The sequence below is a fragment of the Anopheles cruzii genome, chromosome 2, assembly GCF_943734635.1.
Source record: "Anopheles cruzii chromosome 2, idAnoCruzAS_RS32_06, whole genome shotgun sequence".
Lineage (NCBI taxonomy): Eukaryota > Metazoa > Arthropoda > Insecta > Diptera > Culicidae > Anopheles > Anopheles cruzii.
The window spans coordinates 11,244,345-11,257,537 of record NC_069144.1 but is presented as its reverse complement, the minus strand read 5'-3'; the positions used below and the strand labels follow the sequence as shown (position 1 = coordinate 11,257,537).

General features: G+C 53.3%; 2 protein-coding genes across 2 annotated transcripts in view; both read left to right on the top strand.

Annotated features, from left to right (window-relative positions):
• Nucleotides 1-865: 865 nt before the first annotated feature.
• LOC128278416 (7SK snRNA methylphosphate capping enzyme bin3) lies at nt 866-5,740 on the top strand. The gene is made up of 4 exons (XM_053017145.1): nt 866-3,940; nt 4,020-4,238; nt 4,306-4,452; nt 4,521-5,740. The coding sequence occupies exons 1-4, from the start codon at nt 866-868 to the stop codon at nt 5,265-5,267; spliced, it is 4,188 nt and encodes a 1,395-aa protein (XP_052873105.1). The 3' UTR covers nt 5,268-5,740.
• Nucleotides 5,741-7,973: 2,233 nt separating this feature from the next.
• The window catches only part of LOC128267326 (sprouty-related, EVH1 domain-containing protein 2), a 9,651-nt gene continuing 4,431 nt past the window's right edge, over nt 7,974-13,193 (top strand). The window contains exons 1-2 of the mRNA XM_053004135.1: nt 7,974-8,276; nt 12,941-13,118. Of these exons, the coding sequence (XP_052860095.1) occupies nt 8,257-8,276; nt 12,941-13,118 (198 nt within the window). The 5' untranslated portion in view covers nt 7,974-8,256. The remainder of the gene's footprint in view (nt 8,277-12,940; nt 13,119-13,193) is intronic.

Genomic DNA, 13,193 nt, shown 5'->3' with positions numbered 1-13,193 from the left:
GAACGCGAAAGGACAGGAAGGTGCCCGGGAAAATCATAGCAGAACACGGACACGCGGATACACAAAGGATACCGAGCGAAAGGGGTGGAGCGACGCAGTTCGTCGTGGGAGAGTTGCTTCGAGAGCAGCTCTGTTGTTTTTCATTCACTCCCGGCGTACCCTTTTTGTTTTCTCCTCCACCGTTTCCTCGTCTCGCGGGGCGTGCGGATTTATATCATTCGCGCGATGTGACACGCTCATCAATTGCACGCGTAACACACACACACACACACACTGAACGCGCAGCTTGCGAGTGTTTTGTTTCGACAGTTTGCGGGCATTCCTGTGCGAGCCATCTAATTTCGTGCCTCTGGCCGTGCGCATAAAACGACATAAAAAGGATCTGGCATTTGGTGTGAGTCAGGGGTAAGGAACCGGTTATGGCGGAAAGTATGCGGGGTGATCCATTGTTTCCGCGATTTGCTGGACATTTCGTGGTGTTATTTTACGGAAACGGAAACGTGGTGTTGTTAACGGAAAGCATACTTTGTTCGAGGACGTTTAGTTGACCGATCACCAGTATTACTCAGCATTTGCCAAGCACTTTGACAAAGATCGAAACGGAAACGGTCTTTTCCCTAAAATGTGCCCAATTGCCAAATGGCTCTGCTGCGATCAACGCGAGGTGTCGGAACGGAACTCGAATCAACATATGTTCCGTTTCGTGGACACCCGGAGATCTTGCGTTTTCGGAGTGGCACAATAATATCCCAAAGCGTTGCGCCTGTTTCGCCTCGATTCTTTACTACCGTTTCCTTTTCTTTCTATTTTATTGTGCAGACTTTGAGGACCTGTAAATCGGCTGGAAGCGACCGACCGGGCGTTAATGGAAGGCAGCTCGTCGACGTTAGCGTCTGCGGATGATGAATCCACGGCAGATGGTGCCAAGGGTGGCCGCGGCGGTAATTTGGCAGCGACTGTGAAAGATGAGACGGCGGGTGCCCTACACAGAGGCGAGGAAACCCGGCGCTGCAATGCTCACCGCGCCGCGAGGCCCGCAATGGGAAGATCCCAGAAAGGTTCCACCCTCGCGACACTGACACTTGCCGTAGGGTTTGCTGGTGGTAGTGGCCACGGTCGCCAGAAGAAGCAACAGCAAAGGCAGCAACAACAACAACTGCCCCCACAACACACGGGGGGGAAGAAACAAAAGAAGCAACAAAAGTGGAAGGCGAATAAGTACCGTGGTCGCGGCGGCGGTGGAAAAGATGGCCCGGCGCAGGGTAGAAAAGACGCAGTGGGTCCCCCGGAGCCAATGGGGTCCAATGGGACCGTCGCTGAAGATCCTGGTGTGGCGAAGCAAACCGGTGACAATTCGTTTCACAAAAAAACGGCCGCCGAATTGGGGCTGTTCCAGCAGCAGCAGCAGCAACAGCATCAAAATCCCTACTCATCACAGGCTGGCCAACAGTTGCAACATTCAACATCACAAGTGCAGACGGTGCCGTCGTCCGTGGCGTCACAAGGTTATCCGGGACAGGAGCTGACAAAAGCGAGTTCTTCCCAGCAGCAGCAGCCGCAGCAACAGCAGCAGCAGCAGAAAGGCAAACACTCGAAACAGCAGAACCTCAGCCCGATGGGGCTCCGCAACAAGCGGCTCCAGTCGGTGTCCAAGTACTTTTTGCCGGACAAGCGCCCGCGCAAGGATTGCATCGTCCCGCCGACCAAGTTTCTGCTCGGTGGCAACATTTCCGATCCGCTCAACCTGAACAGTTTGCAGAACGAGTCGGAGAATGCGGTCACGCCAAAGTCTTCGCCCATTCCGACGCCACCACACTACAAGGCCAAGATCGAGGTGATCATTCCGCCCAACATCAACGATCCGCTGCATCTGCTCGATCCGGTCGACTCGGTGGAGTACGAGATGCAACTGTGCTCACCGATGAAGCGAAAACAGCGGCCGCGTAACAAGCGCAAGCGCAAGTCACGCACCGCCGCGGAGCAACGCAACGTGACCGGTGACGGAAGCTTGCTGGTGATCGACCAGCTGCCTCCACCCGGTGCGGAGCTTGCGAGTGCCACCGGTGCGAGTGCTAGCGGGGCCGGTGGCAGCACCGGTACGGGCAGTAGTGGTGGTGGTGGCGAAGTAGAGGCAACCACTGCCGAGGAGGCATCGTTCACGGGAATCGGTCAAAAGTTCGCCGAAGTCACATCGGCATCGTGCCCGTCCTCCTTGCAGCAGCAGTACCACTTTCTGCACCAACAAACGCACCAGCAATCGGGAGGGACGCATTTGCTCCTGACAAGCAGCGGGACGGTGGCCACCGTCGGTCCCAATGGAGGTGGTGCGATCGTTGGTGGTGGTGGTGGTGGGGCGTCTGGGTCGAGCGTTGGGCCCGTTAGTGGCAACCTGGGGCCAACTGGAACCACGCAAAGCGAGCTGACGTCGGAACGTGAGCGTGAGAAGGCGATGCGTAACCTGAAGCTCGATCTGGAAGCGGCCGGTGGCCGCAAGCGGCGCACGAGCGAGAGCACAAACAGTACGAAGAACAAGGTGCGTCGAATGGACTCGATGGACAAGATAGTCAGCCCGGTCATACCGCAGCCGGGTGGCTGGAAGCGTGTGCACTGGCCAGCGAATGCCGGGGGCAGTGGAGCGGCCGGCGGCGCTGGGAGAAACCGCACACGAACCTATTCTTCTGCCTCGAATGCCGACGAACAGCACTGCCCGCCGTCGGCACTGGGAGAGGAGCCTGTTCCGGGGGCGACTGAACGCCGGGAAGACGGCGGTGCGGGACAAGAGCATTTGCGTCAACAATCGGACAATCGCGTCGAAGCCTCTGTTGTGAGCCACTCCGACGAAACGGTGGCGACCGGTGGCGTAATCCGGCCGCAGAGCGACGCCCATTCGTTGGAGGCGCAGCGCAGCAGCGTCGGAGACGGCACAAAGCAGGATTTGCAGTCGCAGAGTTTGCCGGCCACGGAACAGGAAAAGATGGATATTTCTGCTCCTGGCGCTGCGATCAGTGCGCGCTCGCTGACGGACTTGGCCCTCTCGAACCGATATCACTATGGTAACTATGATCGTTACTATGGATACCACAGTTTGAACGAGTTCATCGACGTACGGCTAAAGGTGTTTCTGCGCAATCCGTACCTCTTCCGGGACAAGGACGTGCTGGACATTGGTTGCAACGTGGGCCTGATGACGATCGCTGTGGCCAAGATGCTGCACACGAAATCGGCCACCGGAATCGACGTAGACGGTAAGCTGATTGCGAAGGCACGCAAAAACTTGGCCAACTATGTTCGAGTGCCGCGAAAGGTATCGAGCGGTCGACGGAGCGCTACGGTCACATCGGGAACGCTGCTGCTGCAAGCTGCGGAAGTTAAAGAGCAACCCAAAACACACGTGACCAGCGGGCAGAAGGTGGAGGAGGCAGCATCAGAGCAGCAGCAGCAAACCTCGGAAAGCACGACGACACCAGTAGCACCCGGCACGGCCCCTTTGCCCGATGGGGCGGCTAGTCATTTGCTGGACGGAGCAGCGGCAGCAAGCGATATCGACACTTTGCCGATCGCAACCGCCGTGGACTGTGGCAGCGCCACAGCAGAACCACAGGATAACGGCGCACGGAGGCAACCTCAGGAGCACGTCGACCAGCGGGAAGGTTCGCCGGAACCGCAAGAGCACAAACAATCGTATAAACAAAGGCTCGCACAACGGTTGCAAAGGCTAAAGCAAAAGCGACGTCGAAAACAGTTCTCGGCAAGGCCAGGTCGCGCTCTCCGACATGGCCACCACGGTGGGCACTGTGGTGGCCGGGGGAAGGGAGCCGACCACTCGCAGTACTTTCCCATCTCGTTTCCCCTGACGATGGGCAATCTCAGCGGCAAGGAGCACCAGATGGACATCGGAAGGCCGGAACACAAATTCCCGCACAACGTTCGATTCAAGATGGTAAGCGAGCGCCGTTTTTCTTGCTTGTTAGTTTCCGGCTTGTTGTTCACACAAATGTGTGTTCCCCCCTTCCGCACAGATGAACTACGTCGTGAAGGAAGAATCGCTGATCAACTACGACACGCAGCAGTACGATCTGATCCTGTGCCTTTCGGTCACGAAGTGGATCCATCTGAACTACGGTGACGCGGGCTTGAAAATCGCCTTCAAGCGCATGTTCAACCACTTGCGCCCGGGCGGAAAGCTCATTCTCGAAGCACAGAACTGGGCCAGCTACAAGAAAAAGAAGAAGCTTACGGTAAGGTCCTGCACTCTCGGTGTGTATGCTCTTGGCGTAACCATGTCCTTTTCCGTTTCAATGGTAGGAAACTATTTTCGAAAACTACAAAAACATCGAGTTCTTTCCGTGCCGCTTCCACGACTACCTACTGAGCCCGGAGGTAGGCTTTAGCCACAGCTATCCCCTGGGCATCCCGCGCCACCTGAGCAAGGGTTTCCGGAGGCCAATTCAGGTATGGGCGGGCGCGTGCAGACAGTACCATTGGGTGGACATTCATTCATTAACAAAACCACGTTACAGCTTTACATTAAAGGTGATTTCACGCCATCGCAGGCCAAGTGGAGCGACACGTATCATCCGGGAACGCCGTACGAGAATCATCGGGGTATCTACACGGACATCGTCACCGGTTCGCAGACGGCCGCCAACTGCATCTGGGGTGCGATGACGCCGTACGCCCCCAGTTACAGCTACCGGCAGCCCCCGACACCGTCACATGGGGGCAGCGGTGGTGGTAGTGGCGGCGGCGGCAATGGCTTTGCGGCCACCTCGCCCTACTACAACCCACGGCAAACGGACAGCTATCTGCCGAGCTACGATAACTACGGCAATGGCTACCGTGCCGGAAGCTACTGCTTTGCGTCACCGCTCTACTCCACCACCTGGTCTCCGCCGTCCGACATGTTGGCGACGAGCGGTGGTGGTGGCGGCTCGTACCGTCGGTCCGCTTCCAATACCCCCACCTCGGGCAGCATCCGGAGCACGGACAATGACGAGCATTACTACGCGGGAACGGCGGGAGGCAGCCAACGACGCCACCACGTGTACCCGCCGATCGATGTTTTCCAACCGCTGCTCGGGCAGGAGCACATGCGCTCGGGCAGTGGCTTCCGCGGCAACGGGGCCGGTGCCATGACCGATTCCGACTCGGAGCTCTCGTCGAACTCGGCTTCCCAGACGCCGACTCGGCAGCAGCAGTTGGCCGGCAGCTTTCTGCTCGACGATCAATCGAATTCACCGAGCGGTCACTCGCAGCCGGATAAATAGTGCGTGCGTGTCCGTGCGTATTTCGGAAGCATCTCGTCTGACGCTTCGTTGGCCAAATAGTACAGATTTCATTCAGTATCGTTCCCCGTTTCCCTCTGTCCTATGGCACAGTATTGCCACGTAGCGGGCACTAGCTTTGGATCCCGTTTCACGACCCCTGACCCTGTTTAACAACAATGTGTGATGCAAAGTATTTTTATCCTATCCCCGATTCTATTTGTTAGCTGCGGCACCATTTTAGTTCCGATTGTAGGGCATTCTTGCTCCAGGATGGGGCTCCGAGCATGTTACTTTTGTTTTCAGTAGTTACGTATAGCTGCTTTCCATTAACTGCTACGCGCGCGCAAGTGGTAATCTTAGGTAATTATTCGTGGGCCGAGTGAGTTTGACAATTGTAAATTGTAATACGACACACACACACGCACTGAAATGTCACTTTCGAATTGTAAGAGTGATACCGAGCGATTAAATACATTGTACAGCCGCAAATCGTAAATGATTGAAATCGGACCGAACCAAAGTCTTCCACAACGGACAGAACGAAATATTTCACAGCATAAAGAAAATTCAAAAATCAATGTGGAACATTGATTTCACTTTTTCTCAATAGATGGCTCTTTTTAGACTGTCAGAAAAACAGAAAAATGAAAAAAAAACCATCAAGTTCGACCATCTCGCTCTAGCGTCATGCTGTCCTGTTCGGCGCTTGGTCAGTTTCGGTAACGAAAGGTCAGGTTCAAAAGTCAGGTTTGCAACGCAGCACAAAACGCAACACACAAATCCATACATACATTTTTTTTATTAAGGTATTCGTTTACGCACAGATTCCGTGTTGATTTCCACATTACGCAGAAGGGTTTGCAGAAGCCAATTCACGGTAAAGTGTATCGTCCTCGGCCGTAGAGAAAGCAATCAGGAATCGGGAGTGCTCCGCTAGGCATTACGAGCACACAGCAATTGCTAGATCGAACCGAGTGAGGTTAGGTTGGCGTGCAGCTCTTCTGGACGTTGTTTACTTTTTTCTGCTTTTGCCCAAAACGCGAGTGTGCTGGTGGAATGAATGAATGAGAAACTAGCGAGAAACTCTGTTTCTATATCGCTGCCCGAGTACACACACAGAACCGCTGGTGGTGGTGGTCGTCAGGATGTGTTGCCTCCGGAAAAAGGACAATCGTGTGCGCGCGGTGCAATGTTCCCCAGGATGGTCCACTGTGTGTGAGTGTGCGTGAGAATGATGGTGATCTGAGATGGTGGAGAGAGTGAGCCGCGAGAGGGCGCGCATGCGCGAACAGCAAGCGAGAGCAGAAAATATGCGGAGCTTACTGCAACTGTTGTGATAAAATGATACCATTCCTTGCCGCACCATAATCGCCAGCTCGAATTGGAAGGCGTGAAATGAAGGTGCAATTTTTTACGGTGCAAGTACCTCCGATACCTCCGCTGTTAGTTGGAGCCAATCCTTTCGGAAGTTTTCGGTTTCCCACGGTAACCAACCAGGGTTCCGCTCATCTCCTCCGTTCTCATTCGGAGATGCTGCTGCTGAGAACGGCGTTGAATCTCTCGTGATCCGAGCAAGCCTAGCAAAAAAGGGTAGCATCGCTGGGCAGCGCAGCCAGTGCAACAAACGAGCTGCGGGAAAAAAGCGTTCCATCGGTCGGTCGTCGCGGTGTCGTTGTTCTGCTGCTCCGGGTTCTTCTCCTGCTGCGAATGTGCGCTGTGGTTTTCGGGGGCTTCTTCCAGCAGCAGTGTGCCGTGCTGTGATCACGTTCTGATTCAGTGCCGGAAGCTTCCGGGAGTCGCCAGTAAGTTTGGCCGTTTGGTCACCGCGCCCCGCCGTGTCGCACAACCTGGCGATTCCGGGCGACCAAGACGGGCGTGTACAAGAAAAGGCACCTCGGATGGGGCGGCCCGAAATTGGCCGGTCTGCCGTCCGAAAAGTGTGTAGCTCCCGTACAGTTCGCAGAGTTTCGTATCGAAAATGCGTGTAATGCATGTAAAAAATAACATGCGGGTGTTGAATGCAAAGGTCAATAAAAAAAGCGAAAATTATCGGACGCCCCGAGTGTGGTTGGTGAATGAAGCTTGATCTTTCGTTCGGTGCTGAAAAGGTCATAAAAATGTGCTCACCTTTCAGCCTTCAGCGCCTGCTGGGTCGCCTGGGCCTAGGATTACGGATTTTCTACGCGCTTCTGTCTATCGGCGGACCCCGGAACGGGCTGTGAAATAAATCATATTACTCTGGAGGCTTGGGGTCCGAAACACATGTTCCTGCAAACAGGTTTTGGGTGTGTGTGACCCAGAGTGTCCTCCCGGTTGACTCCTGTGTATTCTGCTGTGGGTTGCTGTAGTGTCGGCAGCAAATGATAAGCATTGCTAGCGAGGCGAAGATAGAAAGGCTCCGTTGAAAAAATGTATCTCATTTTTGCGTTTTTCTCTTTTTGCAGCCCCCCCTCCCCGTGGTAGCGATGTGTTAATAATCTGAAAAAGCCCGTGTGAAAATTGTGAAACACGGATCGCGCAAATTGGTGCTGGCCTGGAACGTCGGTTCGTTCGGTTACATATTTTGTGCGTGTGTGTGTGTGTGTGTGCGAGAGTGCGTGGCCAAACGAGTATCCAATAACAAGGATCGCACATCCAGCTCGGTGACCGCAATAATTGATGATCTTTGCGTGGCGACCAGACTCTGGTGATGTGATTTCGGTCTAGTGGAGCGGATTCTTCACAAAGCGTTGGCCAAGATAAACCGTCGAAATCAAGCGCACGTAAGGGGAACAGGTGACTTCCTGACCCGAAAAGCAGACACACAGACGGCCAAAAGGAATCCGGCAGGCTCGATTTCGGAAGCAACAGCACCACCGCGCGCCGTGACCGCACACATCGCCGCCGCCCCAGTGGAATCGCTCGCTCGGTTGGAGCCCATGTACAGCTACAAAAATGGTGAAAACAGTGCTGCGACCGCAAAATATTAGTATATTCGAGATTTCTAACCATGACCGAGGCATATGAAGAGTAAGTAGAGCAAACCCCGAGCGACGAAAATATGGGTTTTCGGTCACAAAAACATAACTCTACCCCAAAACCCGCGTCAAGTTTCGTTAACAGCTCCCCCCCCGGGAGTATTTTAGGTGACGTTGTGTGTCCTCTCCTCGGCCGTTTTTCTTGGGGAGTGTATCGAGATACTCTCACGCCCTTCTATACACTTCTATACGCATCTCTCTGTACGCTTTTCCTGTTTTTTTTCGCTCGTCCTCTCGCTCTCTCTCTCCAATTTTTGTCCTAATAGACACAAGGCAAGTTCGACAGCATCTTCAGGACATCTTCGTTGTTTCAGAGTCAATCCCACAAACATGACTTCACGAAGCGATGTAGGGCCCTTTTCGGTTCTCTCGAGAACGGGGTCGGGAAAGAGGCCATTCGAAGGTCCAATGCTGTTGTTTCCCATTTCGGAAGGAGCTCCTGGGGGAGGCATTGGGCCCACGTTGTTTGGGCACACAGACAGTGCGGACCTTGTGTCAGAGGATAGAGAGAGAGAGAGAGAGAGAGAGCGAGATTGTGGTGGCGCAAGGAGAGAATCAAAAAATCATTCATCGTTTTCCTTGTTTGGTGGATTTATCCACGCGTGTGAATTCCGCACACACAGACACAAACAAGTGTTGTATGGTGGTCACATTTCAACACTACCGTGTCACTTGGTGTCCTTATTCGGCGGCCTTCAGTGCCGCGCCGCGGTGTATGTGTCGTCCTGCCATAAGCCTGCGCTGGGCGGTCGCGAGTCCTGACACACACACACACCGACACCATGGCACACTTTTCATTCTAGACCCGTGCCCCATAGGTTCTATCCTTGATCCTGAGCCTATCTACGCGAATCATTTGCGCTTTTTGGGGCACGAGAGAGCCTATCCTCTCTCTCTCTCTCTCTCTCTCTCTCTCTCTCTCTCTCTCTCTCACTCATTCTCTTTTCCTTGCCAATTGCCAATGAGGGACTTTCTTGGCCCTTTTTGCAAGGACCTCTTCAGCAGCTTTTGGTGGCGCCTCCCCCAGCGAACGCGGAATGTCGCGGGAGAGAAAGCGTGCGAGAGAGAGAGAGTGATGAGATAGATGCGGTGAGAACGCACGGTTTCGCTCACGGTTCTCGCCGCTACGAGATGTGGAGACCATCGTGTGGTAGTGTGCGTGCCACTGTTTTTTATGAATGAGCAAAGGCAAATGTCGCTGGATTTCATTGAGAAAAATGTGGTTGATGGTTCGGTGGTGTGTGGTCCGGGTTGCATATGTTCCCTCTCCGGTCGCCAGCCAGTCGTGTGATTTGAGCAATGGTTTGTTGCTTTGTGCCACCCCGTTGGGGGTTCGTGAGAAAGTGAGCAAGCCATGGGCTGCTTCGATCGCGCCTATGGCATAATCTCTAGCCAGCCAGCCAGCCAACTGCGATTGCCGAATGAATGCGTTTGGAAGGCTCTGTTTGCGCCATTAAGTGCGCATGACTTTTTACCCCATTTCAGAGCAAAACAGTGCACACAACAAAGCACACGCGCGCTGGTGGGGAGAAATATCGTTTCAGGGAACGTGAATTTTAATTTGGCTCCCAACGCGACCCAATATTCATTTAAGTTAAATGAAACCCCCCGGTACCACTTCCGGCCAGTGCAGTGGCACTGGCTTAGAAACCTCTTTCGAAGCTCACATTAGAGTAGAAGGTCAGTAAGGAGTAAGTCACGTAAGGTGTTGGAATTTCGCTCAGGATCCATCCAGGATCCCGAGCCATCCCGAGTGCATCCGAGGGTGGGAGCATATAAAAATATGCTTTCCGCATGGCGTACGTCGTGGCCCGCAACGAGTCCTGCTCGCCCTGAGCAGTGAGACTAATTTAGAACACTTTCTTAGGCCACCGACTGCTTATAGTTTGCTCATCAATTGATCTTTCTGACGCTGCAGAAGAGCAAACAAAGTAAATATCAAATTTAAATATAACTCCCGAGTGGGGCGATGTGTGTTCCGTTGCAATAGGGCTTGGGCTGCGAGGGACACCACACCCGGTGAATCGATTGTTGTGAACGAATTTCACAGCCGCAAACCAGGGCGGCAGAGGACAGAGCGATTCGGCAGAGAAACGCGCAAATGTCAGTCGTACGGAACTGGACAGGAAATGCTGATAATTAATAATATCTCATTCGTGTCTTCCGCCGTTCCGCCGATCCGGCGGCCCCACCCGGGGGGGGGGGGGGGGGGGGGCGACGAAGACACACGTTGCCTTGCCTTGCCTTGCCGCTGATGCGTGGCCGTCGACGCGACGCGGCCGTGGTCACACATTTTTGTGAATGAACGTGTGCGTCGCGCGATCCTTGGTCGGCGGCAGAGAGATACCATCGTCCGTCGGTACGACCTACGCGGTCCATATTTCGCGCACAACCGGCCCCTCCACCCACCGAAGACTGGTTTGTGGGGTGCGAGAAGCCTTCCTCATTCGCTTATCCGGATCGCTCGACGCGCGTACAGCTCTTGCGTACAGAGTGTGCTATGCGGCGCGCGTTACGAGTTGTTTAACGCTGGGGCTGGGGCTGGGGCTGGTGTTGGGCCGCGAGAAATTGCGTAAAGAGCAACACAACTCACTGGGGACACACACAGTCGGGTTCGCTGGTGACGTTTTCCCACATCGTTACCGAGAAGTGGCCCCCGAAATGCAGCATCCACTGGCTCTGCTGGGGTTTTCGATCGCCAAAAAGGGGTTTGTTGGCTCCGTTCATGCTGCTCTATCGGCCTGTGTATCTCCTTCGAACGCCTTTCAAAGGGATGTGGTGTGTGTTAGGTGTGAGGTGTGTTAAAAAATTTTAGCAACATTTGAATTTCCACGGGCTACGTACATCCGATTTTTGACATTTTTTGTGGCGTTAGGTTGGTACACATGTCAGTGACTTATGGTAAAAAGTTCGGCCATTTTGAGTAATCGGTCAATTTTTGATAACTGTTTTGCTTGGACAAGATTTGGCTTATCGGTGATGCCGTCTTTATCTGCTAAATCGTATCGAAGCGTCTTCGTTATTGACTGTTCTATCTTTTGGCAATAACTGATGATGCACCACGACCCTACAGTCGAAGAAAACTTCATTCGTTCACATTCGACCAAACTTGGCTTTGTGACGTTCACATCTTCTCGGCCCTTTGAAAACATTTTGAACCACCGATAAGCGCTGCTTTTGGTCTTAATAGTTTCACCAGAAGCCACAGTCAACATTTCGATTGCGTCCGAGCTCTTAATTTCGTTTTTCACACAAAATTTGATAAACATCCTTTGCCGATAACACATGCACAGTAAAACAGCTGTCAAATTTGACCGATTACTCAAAATGGCTGAACTTTTTACCATAAGTCAGTACCATGTGTAGCAACCCAACCTAAGAGTTTCGCAAAACTTTTTGATCGCCCCTCGTATATCCTCCTTCCTGTCAGAGCAAACGGGGATGTTCGGGATGGTTCGCTATTTTCCCTTCAGCATTCGCTCCTTTTTCGGCCGGAACTTCACGCTCTCTTTCTCCTTTCCTTTGCTCTATTTCTTCAATGTGGAGACCGCGCATTTTTGTGACCCTTCTTGGGTAAAGAATAAACGGAATCATCTAGTTTGCTATGATTTGCAGTAGGAGCCCATAAGCAATAGTGTGTATGAAGTGAGCCGCCCGGAGGTGCGTGTTATGCGTTAAATGAATGAGTATTGAAAGCCCAACTATCATTCACCAACAATAATAGGGGAGCATAGAGAGCAATAGAGCAATAGAGCCATAGTGCATGTGAGAAAGAGAGTGTGTTAGAGAGAACACAAGCGACATCGAGCGAGTGGTGGGGAAAAGAGTGTGTTCTGTGGCCCCGCTCTCTTCTTTATGCTTCTGGGTCATCCATTCACACCCGCCCCACGATGGGCGGACGGGGACACAAAGTGGATGATGGCGAATTTGTCTGAAACCGAACCTTTTTTCGAATGCCATGCGCGCGCGGCGCGCTCGTTGAATGAGAAACTGTGTTTGCCCAAGCCCACTGTGTGCGGGGTGCACACACCCAACGCGCACACGTGCACCACCACCACTACGCCCAGCCCATCTCCTTGTTCGATTTCGAGAGAGAACGCGGGCACACGCGAGATGAAAGGCGAACGGCGCGCGAGCGAGCGCGAACCACGGCCTGCTGCATATCAATGAAAATTAAAGAAAAAGAATGAATGGGATTATTTTCGGAATGTTTTTGCGGCTTCTCTTTTCGGCCTCGTCGGCCGATGATGTTAGGGTTAGGCAGTCACCGCGCGGGTGGCAAGCGCAATGTGGTAGCTGTGAGATGAGATGTTTTCACCCTTCGTTTGTGTGCGCCGCCCCACTTTGGCGCCTCCCCCTGCCGAGCACAGTTGGACTTGGGCACAATGGTGGAAGAGGGGCTGCGAAGGACACCGAAGGGCGTAGCGGGAGCGCATAAATGCATTAGCAAAGCCCGAGTTTAAGGACCGCGAGGAAGGAGAGCGAGGCGGGAGGGGGCACTCCGTTGGCGCACTCTGTTTACTTCTCATTATGTTTTATTGAGGGACGAGGGGGGGTTGGGCCAACTCTTGACCTGCTACTGACCTGCTGCAACCATTGGGTCATATATATGGTGTATGTAGTAACAAAATCTATCTCTCTGCTTTGCTTTTCCAGTGATTTCTTAGTTAGAGTACGCGCACAAGTTATGGCCAGAGATGAGAGCACGGAAGGTTGGTTACCACTGCAAGGCGGTGGCCTGGCGAACGTTTCCATCCGCAAACGTGCCCGACTGCCGCCGGACGGTGGCGGTCACGAGTACATCATTTACGGGCAAAGAATATCTGACCAAACCGTAAGTTGTTTTTTTTGCCGAGCACGATCCGGAGCAATCGCAGCGACCGCTGCGGATCGATTATGTTTCGCATCC